Source organism: Vulpes vulpes, chromosome 14, assembly GCF_048418805.1.
Source record: "Vulpes vulpes isolate BD-2025 chromosome 14, VulVul3, whole genome shotgun sequence".
Lineage (NCBI taxonomy): Eukaryota > Metazoa > Chordata > Mammalia > Carnivora > Canidae > Vulpes > Vulpes vulpes.
In genome coordinates, this window is record NC_132793.1 from 35,037,918 (window position 1) to 35,051,401 (window position 13,484).

General features: G+C 43.9%; 1 protein-coding gene across 3 annotated transcripts in view; it reads right to left on the minus strand.

The window, feature by feature from the left end:
* Positions 1-13,484, minus strand: part of PAK5 (p21 (RAC1) activated kinase 5) — a 276,521-nt gene that overhangs the window by 25,362 nt on the left and 237,675 nt on the right. For all 3 annotated transcript variants that reach the window (XM_026012284.2, XM_072736385.1, XM_072736384.1), the window contains one exon: positions 64-555. In XM_026012284.2, coding sequence (XP_025868069.1) covers positions 64-555 — 492 coding nt within the window. The remainder of the gene's footprint in view (positions 1-63; positions 556-13,484) is intronic.

Below are 13,484 nucleotides of genomic sequence, written 5' to 3' on the forward strand. Positions count from 1 at the left end.
TTTTTGAAATGGGGAAATACATGTTACTTGGGAGAGAAAGAGTGATCCAAACACACCATCTACCTCATTAAAAAGCAGTTCTCGTCTCTGTTGCTTTCGGAGGTCCATCTTCTTCACTGCGACTTGTTTCCCTGTGTGTTTCTCAGTTGCAATGCATACAATGCCGGTTGACCCTTCTCCGATTTTGATAAAGTTGTCCAAGTATTCCCTGGGGTCTCCTGGGCTGACCACCAACTGCAAAGCAGCCCGAAACTGTTCATGGGACACCCTGGAGGGCTGCTGGTCTGAAGAGGAGCCCCAGCTGGGTGGGGGGTAGGTGCTGGATGAGATACTCAGAGAGCTCAGGTAAGAAGCTGTAGAGATGTACTGTGAACTGGTCTGCAGGGAGGGGTGGTGGTACAGGGTGGCTTTGTGGTACCCAGATGGGTACTGGTGGCTGCTTGAGGAATAGCCCGCTTTGCTTTGACTTTGAGGTAGTTTGGCGGGGCCCCTGGGGTAGGTGTCAGACCCTGACAGCGGAGGGCTGAGGACCATCTGTGCTCGATCATAATCCACCTGGGAAGACAGACACAGATGGAGAAATATCACATGCTAGATCTGAACGCTGCAGTCAGTGAGCCAATTGAATCAACCTGTAGCTGGCCTGAATGAAGAGGACCATACACAACATAGTTGTGGGTGATGCTTACCTTGTGAGGTCCCAGATGGCTCCTGCTTCCATCCTTTACCTACCCTACAACCTCCCTATTTAGTCTATTTCTTCCCCTTTCTCTACTCAAATCCCCAGAAGCAGACGATGAGACCTGAATTTAAATGCAACTGGTGGGGGATCCCTGGGTGGCACAGCGGTTTAGCGCCTTCCTTTGGCCCAGGGCACGATCCTGAAGACTCGGGATCGAATCCCACGTCGGGCCCCCGGTGCATGGAGCCTGCTTCTCCCTCTGCCTGTGTCTCTGCCTCTCTCTCTCTATCATAAATTAAAAAAAAAAAAAAAAATTAAAAAAAAAAAGAAACTTTAAAAAAAAAAAATGCAACTGGTGGGAGGTGATCCCAGGAGTTATGAGGTGAAACAAGGAAGCGGAAAATCAATAAAGGGCAAGTCATAGAGTGTGATGGTTAATTTTATGTGTTAACTTGGCTAGGCTATGGTATCTGGTTGTTTGGTCAATAATATTCTGGGAAGGTATTTTTTTTAAGATGTGTTTAACATTTAAATCAGTAGATTTTGAGCAAAGCAGATTGCTCTCCATGAAGTGGGTGGGCTGCATCCAATCAGATGAAGGCTTTACATGAAAAGACTGATGTCATCCATAAAGAGACTCTCTCTGTGTACACAAACACACCCCCTACTGGTCATCTCTTTGGTAAGCCCCAATATGCACAGCAAGTTACCAATGAAGCAATTGGAATCTAATCCCACCAGCTAACTCTGTACCCTGGGAGACTATATTAAGCATATACCTTGAAGTTATCCCATCTGAGGGCCCAAAAGATGAAGTATTTATGCACCAGATCCCTTCAAAACACTGTTTAATATCTGCTTCCATGAATATTAATTTCCTGGCACTCCTGATCTGCCATATCCTGGGCTGACTAGCCTCCAGCGGATAGAGAAAGCTTTTAGACCAGAATTTCTCAGCATTGGCACCACTGATTTTGGGGGCTAGATAATTCTCTGATGTGGCCAACTGTCCTGTGTGTTGCAGGATGTTTAGCAGCATCACTAGATTCTACCTACTAGATGCCAGTAGCAGCCACTTGTGCCAGTTATGACCAAAAGTGTTTCTTGAGATGTTGCTAAATATTCCCAGAATATGGGCAAAATTGCTCTTGGCTGAAAACTACTGCTTTATGATGGCAGACAGAAACAATACGCGATGAAGGGATATGGTTGGGGCACCAATTATACCCACTGCTCCTAGGAAAGGGCCTTCTCCCACTCATGTGAAACACAGGGAGAGTTTTAATTAAAAAGTGCCTTATGCAAAAAAAAAAAAATCTGCCTTATCCAAGGTGTACTTGGTGTATAGGCTCTGTTTTCCTTTGCAGGAATAAAAGATCCCATTTGTCATTAAAGGATGTTAGTCTTCAGTAAGAAATTTCAGGGGCAGAATGCCTTTCCCCATGTTTGTGAATTCATATACTAGAAGGGGGATATGTATTATCCACATGCATAACCTAGCAGATATATGTAAAAGGGAAAATATGGCTCTGCTAAGCAGCTTTTCAGTATGGACCATATGGTAAACACATGCAATGTTCTCACCAAATAAGCAGAAATATAATTGAGAGTTGTCAAATTTTGCAGGAGTGTGTGTGTGAAAGGGAATTTGATCATCCCAAAAAAGGATTCCAGCAAAGAACATTCTACTTTAGTTTTGAAGACTAGATTCAGGGAACTCAGTGGAGAATAGGGACAGCAGAAAGAGGAGGGATGGGGGAAGTCAGCGGGAGTTTTGTACAACACTAGGTGTACATTCCAGCAATCACTCCCTGGGAGGAATCAGGGAGGACCTCTGACTAGCTCTGGAACAACTTAGGTCAGCAGGTATGGTAAATATACCACTTCATAACGTCTTCACCTCCTTGCCCAGGACAGAATACACTAATCAATCACTGCACCCTTGTGTGATATCCTGATGATGACACAGTGCTGGGTACCCCAAAAGTGCTCAAAAAAGATTTTTTATTGGACTTCAGGCTCCTTCTTAACACAGCACCCTGGGAAATCTCTACACTCTCCTGGGATGTACATGAAATGACATGTACATGCCCCCATACCCCATCTAAGGATCTAGATCTACTCTAGTATGGCGGGTACTGACCACATGTAGCTACTTAACTGAAATCAATAAAAAATTAAATTAACTCAATTCCTTCATCATAGAAGTCCCATTTTAAGTATCCAATAGCCATCACATTGGACAGCATAGATATACAACATCTCCATCATTGCAGAAAGTTCTATTGGGTGAAGGAAATCCATTGCTCCCATGTAGTATACTCATGAATTTGTTTTGTCCACAAGTTAATTTTTGAGCCACTATTATGTGATAGGCACCTTTTCAGGTGCCATGGGAAGGTCCAGCAATAATAAAAAATGATGGTATTTCTGCCCTTCTGGGGTTTACATTCTAGAGAGGGAGACACACAATAAACAAGAAAACCAATAAATGTACAGTATGCAGCCAGTAGTAACAGAGATATGAAGGAAAATAGAGCAAAGGGTTTAAGATTAATGAGATGCCATCTTGGATGTGGTTGTCAAGGAAGTTCTCTCTCTTTTTTTAAAAAAGATTTTTATTTATTTATTCATAGAGACACACATAGAGAGGCAGACACACAGGCAGAGGGAGGAACAGCCTCCTCACAGGGAGCCCAATGCGGGACTCGATCCTCGGACCCCAGGATCACTTCCTGAGCCAAAGGCAGATGCTCAACCACTGAGCCACCCAAGCGTCCCAAGGAAGGTCTCTCTATGGGGGTGCCATTTGAGCAGAAATCTGGCTGACATGAGGGAATAGGCCTAACATCTATGTGGGGAGGGGTAGTCTGGGCAGAGGGCACAGCACACATAGGATTCTAGGCAAATAGAGGCTTTAAGAATAGAAGAGAGGCTCCTCTGGCATGGAGGGGTGTTGGTTTGGAAAGATGGTCAGAAAAGTAGTCAGAGGGATGATCCTGTAGGTCATGGCAAGGACACTGGCAGTCACTCTGAGTGAAATGGGAACCCCTGGAGTTTGCTGAGGAGAGAAGAGAGATATGAGCTTGATGTTGATCTCTGGGAGCTAGAGGAGAAGAGACCTTTGTGGCACAGGTGGAAACAGGGATGCCAGTTAGCTTATTGTGGTCAATGTAAGTTGAGATTAGAATGGGTGCTATAGTTGGGATGACAAATGCTGGGATGCAGGGTAGGTTCTGAAGATAGAGCTAACATGTTTTGCTGATGGACTGGATTAAAATGTGAAAGAAAAGAGCCAAAGGTTATGACTTGGGCAACAAGCCATTTAATGATATAAGGAGCAGAGGGGCAGGGGTAGGCTTGTGAAGTGTGGTAATCAGCCTCTATCCAAGATGCCTGAGGATCCTTGTATAGTCCCCTCTTACACTGTACCAGGCTCATCTGTGTGATCAAAAGAATACAATAGAAGTGAAAGCAAGTGCCTTCTGAGACTAAAAAAGATATTGTGGCTCCACTGTCTTTTCTCCCGGATCACTTGCTCTGGCCTCCTGCTGTCATGTCATGAGGACGCTCAAGAATTCTATAGAGACATTCAAGTGCAAAACCTCCTGCCAAGAGTCAGAAACTGAGGCCTTCCATCAACAGCCATGTGAACCATCCTAGAAATAATCATCTGGCCCCAGTCAAGCCTTCAGATGACTAGCCCTGGCTGACATCTTGACTACAACCTCACGAGAGTCTCAAGGCCAGAATCATCCAGCTAATTTAGTCACAAAAAATTGAGCCCCAGAAATTATGTGAGATAATAAATGTTTATCATTGTATTAAGTTGTTAAGTTTTGTGATAGTTTGTTACTCAGAATAGGTAACTATCATGTGAGGGAAACCAAGAATTATGGCATGGCCATGTTAAGTTTGGGAGAACTATTAGGCAACCAAGCAGAAACATTGCTGAGGTGACTTAGATATGTTTTGAGTACAGGGAAGAGCTGAAGCTCATGACATGCACCTGAGAGTCATTGGTGAGAGTAATTTCATTAGTTGGTATTAAAAGCCTTGATGTTGCATGTGTAAGAGAAGGTCCAAGGACCCTAACATTCAGAGACCAGAAATAGCAGAAGGCTGTTGCATAAAGGAGCAGAGAAGTGACCAGGGATGTTGGAAAGAAAGTAAGGGACTAGGGGTTCCTGAAGCCAAGGGAGAAAAGCATTTCAAGAAGGAAGGAGTAATAACTCATATCAGATGCCATAGAGAAGTGAAGTAGGATGGGGCATATTGCTCATTGAACATGGCCACATGGTGACCATCTAGAAGGCGGCAGGTGTTCCAAGCTCCTGCCCTATCACACAGCATGAACAAATGTCTATTCCACAAGTCTGGCAGCAAGAGCTGCCATAGAGTGGCACTGCTAGCATGGCACCATTCTCACTTCTTCTGCACTGTTCATTGGCTCCCAGATGACAGTTTTGGCCTGTGCATATCCAGAAGTGTAGCCCTTCCTAGTCTTGAGAACACCATCATCTACTCTGGTGAGTCCACCATTCAGACAGCCCTGCACCAACCAGCAGGAACCAGGTACTGTGAAGCCAGGGCTCTATCCTTGTTGTACAGTAAGAGAACATATGCTTCTGAGGGACATACTTAGGGTTCAATTCAGATTCTGATGGCTTTGTCAAATCACAAAGCCTCTCTGAACCTCAGTTTCCTTGTCTGTAAAATAGTAATCATAAATACCTTTCTTGTAGGGCTTTTATGAAGCTAAACAGTGGCAACTTAGAGCACCCTAGTATCTAAGAAAATAAACTCTTGGTTCAAAGACCTTATCTGCCATTTATCAGTTGTGTGACATTGGGCAAGTTATTTAAACACCTGTGCTTTTGTTTTTCTCTCCTGTAAAATGAGGGCTCTAACAATAATAACTACTTTTTTAGGTCACTATGAGCTCTAAAGGACTGAATACACATCAAAAGATTGCATAGTGACTGACCAATACATTCTAGATGCTGGTATCATTATAGAAAGTCCTTAGAGTAAGAATGCGATAGAAAATAAATAGTAAAATATTAAGAAAAAAAAAGCCCAACCAGCTAGCATTTGTTTAAGATCATGTACTGGCAGCATATGTATTCCTAAACATTAACCTTTTAAACAATCAGAAAAGATGCTTTTAATTATATCAAGCACTGCATTATATTTGAAATGCTGTATTGAAGTCACTGATTTTTTGCTAAGCCCCTGGATTTGTGCTACACACAGGGAACACTGGTGTGTTTATGTGATGTGGGGAGAGGGGATGAAATGTCAGTGTAAATTAAACAACTGGGTTCTTCCCTTAAATTAAGTTTGAGATTAGCCAGGTCCAGGCTAATTACAAGGCTAGAATGTGAAGGAAGTGGGGTCTATGCCTTTTATTTTTCAAAGTATGTCCTGGGAACTATCACATGGCATCATCCCCCGGTGTCTTCTGTGGAGGATTTGTTCCTATACTTTAAGCAAAATTGAATTCCTTCCCCACAAGCATGTATAACTGATCTCTGAAGATATATTAAAAATAAAAAAGCTGTATCCAGTAGGAATCACAAACTGCTTCACGCTGCATCAGGCCACTTTTCTTCTTTATCGACTGTCAGCAGCATTATCAGAGTCTCCTCTCCACAGCTAACGTGTGGCATAAAGAAAGGGAGGCTTGCCTGCACGAATGGGACCATTTCCAGTCAGAGAGGGGAGGCTGAGTTGTTCACAGGGAGATAAACGTCTTTGAAATCAGGTCTTCGAGACAAAATCATGCTATTGTTTTTCGTGGCAGCCAGTAAGAGGCACAGACTCAAAAAACGTGATGGATGAGGAGCAGCTACTCTCACAAGAGACAATTTTGGGAACCATACTTGAGGTGCACTCTTGGGAGGGGAACTGACTGCCCCCAGTGAGAGAACACATGGTCCGCCCTCTGGGCTTCCGTCCGTTCAAGGAGATGGCGGCAGACAGACAAATAGCTCACTTTGGGAAGGAGAAGTGCATGAGTGACCCTGTTCAGGGGCACTATGTTACTGACCTACAGCCCTCAGTTGGGTCTTAACAACCCAACTGTGGGTTCCATTATGGCACTGCTAGCCTACATATTTGTGGCAGCCTCCTTCTTCTTCTGAGAGTCAAGAAGGGGGCAATTTATTGTTGATAAAATGGAGTTTCAGGGAGGTGGAACTGCCCCCTACCAGCAATCCAAGGCGAATGGCCACGTACCCCCAAGTGAACTGTACAACCTGTTCTTCTGTTCAGGTCAGTCATTCATTCTCAGGAGGGTGTCTAGATATCCCAGGTCGAGGCACACTGGCACCACAGGCCTGCTTTCTTACCTGCCTTGGCATTTCTACCATCAGTTGTCACCTCCCCAGTCTGTATAATCAAGGCTAGGGCACTCACTCCTCAAGATAATGCAGGAGTATGTCAGTGGGAGCCAATGTAGGGCCCTGACATTAACCAACTACTCTGTTAGGAGTCTATCTTTGTAGGAATAATATATATGAATGTTAATGATATTTGACATTTGATGAGTTCTTTCCATTTGCTAGGGACTGTTCTAAGCACTTTATATTTGTGAATGCATTTGAATCTCAAGTTACATAAGACAGGGCTCATGACTATTCCATTTTACAGATAAGGAGACGGAGGCACAGAGAGTTAAAATAGCTCATGCAGAGCTCCCAGAGCTATTAAGAGGCAGAGTTGGGATTAAATCCAGATAATGTCACTTTAGAACTTGGCCCTTTGATATGTCTTAGAGATATACTTCAATGATAAGAAGGTAGACATGGTCAGGACAGAGGTGGGCACAGTAAGGAAAGACAACTACAGAGCAAAAGACTGGTTAGGGTGTTTCTCTGGGGGCTCAGATGTCAATGTCTGGCCAACTGGAAGCAGGATACAAGAAATGCAAGGGCTAGAAAGTGATGAATGATAATGCCTGGCTGGAGAGGGGGGAGGTGAAGGAAAATTAAGTCGTTTTGTTTGAACAGTCGTGCTTTAGAGAAATCAGCTCAAAATACACAACAAAGAAAAAACCATCATGGCAAAATGAGCTGATCATCTATGTACAGAATTCATCGCTTTCATTTTTGCATTGGCCAGACCAGAACTTTGTGTTCAGATACAATAACGTCCTTTCTTTCGTGGAGAAGAAAGCAAGCCCAACCTTTCTTCTCTAACAAGGCCTCCTGGCCCCTAAACTGTTATAATTATTTCACTGTCCTACTCTAAGTCATCTTTCCAATATCCTATATTTGGAAGTGGGTGAAAAAATCTGATGAATTTGTTCATGTATATTGTTTTGCACAGACACACACGTTCGCTCATGTAAGCAAGACTTTCAAAGGAGTAAAGCTTGACCTGTGTGATCTTTTTTACAACCTGACTTACAAACTATTCTAGAAAAAAAAAAAAAAAAGATTACCTTCGGAGTATAGCATCTTGAGAGAGATGTAGGGGTTAATCATTTAGCAAAACCACAAAGCAGTGGAATTGGGCCAGTAAGAGGTACAAGTATTTAATGAGCAAATCCAATGTCCCTCTCACCACACAAAAGATCTATGAATGCAGTTTACCTTTGAAGACCTTATTGCAAGGGCATGACACAGGACAGGACCGGGAGGGAGCATGGGTGGGAAAGCCACTGTGCAAGAAGGAAAATGATGAAACATCATTTCTGGTGAAAACCTTTCGGCTTTCTTCCCGCCCCTCCCAAGAGAATGGTCCTGGGATTTTGTGAAAGAGTTAACTTCACAGAAATGAGATCATAAACTACATATTTTTAAGGGGATTTCCATATGGCAAAATGTGAAAAGAGAAGACTTGACCATTTTTGCAAATTATCACTCAGCCTGCCAAACTGCATAGTGGCAGTTCTACGGGCCCACTAATTGTCATTGAAAAATCAAATACATTCTGAAAAAGAATTCTCTCTACAGGAGTATTTAAAAATACTGAAAGAACATCTAAAGCAGTCTTGGTTTCCTCCCCCTTTGAAATGGTTGATAACGTACATTCATAGGAGGGTTTCCATTTTAGTTGCCCTTTAATATACCATACAAATGAATTCTTAAAGGAATGTGCTTTTCAGGTCTCAACTCAAACCAAAAAATCAGTGCACAAAACAAACAAAAGGCTATATTATATGGGAAAAAAATAATCCCGGGCTAACAACTCAGCTGGACTACCCTTCCACAATGGGTACAATGTCTCCAAGGATGGGGTCAGACACAGGCCTGCGATGTATCAAAATTATAAATAATTATAGCAATGAATTCATTTAATCAATCAATTTCACCAGTGGTACGCTGGGGTGCACGGGCATAAAACTGCACACAGCTATCAATTGCTCCGATTACAGCTGGCTGCCAGCCAGAATTCCCCTGATCCATGTTCGTTAAATGCACATTAATCTGAATTTGGCAGTGTAATCAAGGACCTAACTGAACTGTGAAATTGAATTCTGCAGTAGAACATCATTTGACCATTTTATGCCAAGGCTGGAAAAAAAAAAAAAAAAAGGTTTGGTGGGGGGAGGGCGGGAGAAAGGGGAGGAAAAAAAAAAATCCTGCCGCAGCATCTATTTGTCACCGTGGTCGTCTGTACTGGTGACAGGGAGGCTGCGGCTAGATCGTGGTGGACTGGGTGTGCGTGTGTGCGCGCGCCCAAAGAATGGGGACCGCAGAACGCTCTGTGAAAGATGGACAGTCTCCCCTTCTACTTCCCACAGAGCTACAAGGGATGGGGGGCGGCTGGCTGCAGTGAGCCAGCGAGATGCTCCAATACACCTTTTCGGAGTACAATAAAGCAGAGACTGCTCATCTGAAAAAAAAAAAAAGCCAGATTGGGTGTTGTTCGTTGTACATAAATCAAATGTGGGATAAAAGTGAATCACAGGCCTCTATTATCTGAGCACGGAAAGGACATCTTAAATTGTCCTTACTTGACTCAAAGGGAAATGTAAGAGGACCAGCCTCGGCTTTGGGGAAGGAAAATGAGCACCTATGAGAATTCCAGAGAGAATAACTCACTTTCTCTGTAGGGACATTTTAGAGGCTGGCAATTAGGAGAAAGGGTTTCATTAAATCCCGTGACTTGAACATGTATTTACTCTCCTGTGTCCCTCTGGTTGGGTTTTGCCATGGCAATTCTCCCTGCCACGGGCAGGAATGCCACCGATGGGGGCTGTTCCCCACCTCCCCTCAGGTGGGGGTAGGTTACTGCATCCTAATAAAATCGTAGCCGCTGCTCCTGCTTGAGGCAAGGCTTCCACAAATGCCCAGTCACGGTCAGTTTCCTCCGAATTACTTATTTTCATTTACAAAATGGAGTGGCCCTATTTCGCAGATGACAAAGGGACACAGCGCACAACATGAGCTGCTGTTCAATTTTGGTAAGAGAGGCAGCAAGCACACGCTCTCACTGCCAAGGAACAGGGGTCATGAGCAGGCCCTCCTGGGACCTAAAGAATCAAGGTGTCTGCGTAAGGTTCTAATGCAGGGGACTTAGGAGGTAGGTTAAGTTCTGGATATTCAGACACTCGCTGGATTTGTAAACTGTATGTAGCAGAGAGCCATTCACCTTCTTTAGTGTTTTGCAAGGAAATCTCCCAAACCGTGACACTGGATTCCTAGTTAGGCACGTAGGAACTAATACCTTATGCGGTGAAATTGGATGAGTTGTGTGTTTGTTTGCCTTATAAAATATACAGCAAACGGACACAGAGAGTTTGGACAAGTGGCTTATCACCTGTACAAGTAGGCAAAGCCAAGTTAAAGAAATGAATAAGTCTGCGCTCAATCAGCAGGCTCAAGCATACAGGTACTTTATAGGCTCTCCTTCCCCCTCTGGAATTGTTGCTCCAAACTCAAAGAACACATCTTCTGTTCAAGAGCAGATCACTCTGACCTGAGATCTGCCACCACCTGCATCTGCAGGGGTGGGGAGGAGAGGGGTGTCTGTACCTCTGGGGATTGGATCCCTGCTGCAGAATATAGTTCAGGTATGTCAGAGCCTCCAAGACAGCGGGGACAGATATTGCCAGGTCAGACTAATTTCATTTTAATTTGGTAATAGAAAACTCACTCATAATGACTAAAACACAGTTTACTTTGAACCACAGGAATATTCATGGGAAGATTTATCCATTCATATGCAAAGGACACGTGAAGTCTCCATCTGAAGGATGGACATTGGAGATGTTGTTCTGAATCACCTCTTTGGATGTTTCATGAACCTTAATGAACATCCTATAAGAGTCTATATGCCAAAAAAAAAATCAAAATAATATCTACCATTATATTACATGATTAGCACCTCTTCCCCTCTCCCTCCCCCAGACCTATGATTTTTGTTGCAGCTTGTAAGATTTCACAAGCATTGTCATTTTGTTACCCATCAGGGCTTGGGGATCTCTGAAAGTGTTCAGCTGGGATCCTCAGTAGATAAGGAGCTGCAGTTTTGCTCCTAGACCTTGGCTGAATCTAGGTTGGCAAGTGCCATAAAGAACAGTGAGTCATTCAGATATTGGTGCAGGAAGACTGAGCACAGTCTCGACTGCTTTTTCCTTCTAGGGAAAGCAAGTGACAGCTAAGCAATGAAAAACCATTGCACTGAAAATCCCAGGCAAAAGATCTGGGGAATCATGCCAGTTTCTCTTACACCCTCTATCTTCACTCAGAACTCCTTAATATGTCATCTGTTTGGGCTACACACCGGTCACTTTGCTGCCTGGTGCAGAGGAGATGGTGAAGGTAATGTGGAGGGGTTGGTTGGCAAGAACCATCATAACTACAGATGCAGTCATGGACGATGCTTTTTGCTTGAATACTGTTAGGTATTATGTTCTCTTCACATCTGGCCTCTACGGGAAGTCTGAGACTTTCATGTCCATTCTAGAGGGCAGAGCAAGCAGCAGCATGGCCGGACTGGGGTCCTCAGGTTAGCTCAGTCACTCAGGGGTTGCCGGGCCTTGAGGATGTCCCACAATCTAGCCTTCTGTGACCTGCATCTCTGAGGTGAGGACAGCTGTACGTTAGGCTGCACAGAATGGCCATGAGGGTGAAGTCACATGGAGCTTGTCCCCATATTTTGAAAATATGTAAAAGATTATCCAGAGAAGATGTTTCTATGGCTGGCGTTAGCAGATATGGTGACATGGTCTCCAACCAGAAATATTCCAGGGAACAGGGGCTAATATTGAGTGCCTGCCCTGTGAGAACTCCTTTATGTTTACTCATCTTTTTAAATCCATAGAATACGGTCAAAGTAGGTTATGGAAACATTCTACTTTATAAAGGAAGGAACTGAGGCACAGACAAGATCATATAGCCAGTGAGGGCACAAATCTAGGGAGCTGGAGTCTAGGGAGCTGGATTCTAGAACTTGTGCTCTTAAATGTCTCTCTTATGGGTAAGAAGATCTGGATGGTCATTTGTAAAACAGAATATGATGATCATTCAAAGCAGAGTGAGGGTGTATGAGAGTCTCAGGGATCTTTAGTCTTTAATGCCTTCCTTTGGACTGTGATCCCCGCTTTTTATCCACAAATCATAGTCTGTTGAGGTTAAGGAGCTTCTCAGAGGATTCAACCCTACTGAGAACAGAGAGAATAAACTACATTCCCTGTGTAACCCAAAACCCTCTGTGACTAATCACCTATTTCTCACCAGAAAGTTAGGGCTGCCTGCAGTGTGCATATCTGGGCCCCAAGGCCTCACATCCATCTTTCTGTTCTGTGGCTTTCTTCTGTGAAAAATAGGAATGATCCGGAATATATAGATTTTGGAGTAAGATGGACCTAATTTTGGATCCTGACCCAACTGTTTGCCTTCATATCCTTGGGATGTCTGTAAGGAGTTAGCCTCTGAATCTTGGCTTTCTCACTGTAAAAGGGAGATGATCTTGAAGTCTTCCAGAATTCCCATGAGGGCTAAATCAGGTAATGCTTGCACACTGCCTGCACATAGCAACCCTTTGATTCACATCACAGCTGTCTCCTGTCCACATGCTACACATACAGATTAATGTGTAGACTATGTGTATTCATAATTAGGCTCCTGTTAATTACTAACTTATTTAACCCTCACACAACATGATTATCCCTATTTTATATATAGAGAAGCAGAGTCAAGCAATTGACTCACCCAGTTATAAGTGGTAATGTCAGGACTCAAACCCAGGCAGTTTACCTCTAGGTCCTACACCACTGAATGCCCAAAACTATTGAGAAATAGTTAGCTATGGAACAGTGGTTCTCAACTGGAGCTGATTTTGCTCCCTGCTGCCCCATAGGTCATTTGATGGTGTCTGGAAATATCTTGGATGTCACAGGAAGGGATGCTATTGGCACTTAGTGGTAGAAGCCAGGGATGCAGCTAACCATCCTCAGTGCACAGGACGTCCCTCCGTGATAGAGTACTATCAGGCCCAGAATGTCCACAGCATCAAGGCTAAAAACCCTGCTATTGAGTGTGACAGGAACCATGCTACCCATGGGAACTTCATGGCTCTATGTAGTTAAAGGAGCTTATAAGAAGGCAAGTTGAAGGCTTGGTGCCTGCAGAAGCTATTCCTGGGCCTCTGGGGCTGTCTCCAATGTCTGGCAAAGGGGTTGAGACCAGAGAGCTGGACCCCAGCCCGGCTATGAGCTCAGCTGACTCACCTGGTTATTACTGAGCCCCTCAGAGCCCCAGGTTCCTCATACGCACAAAACAGGCAAGAATTCCTTCCTTACAGGACTGAGAGGCTCAAAGAGGCAACCCATGAGTCTGGCACACAG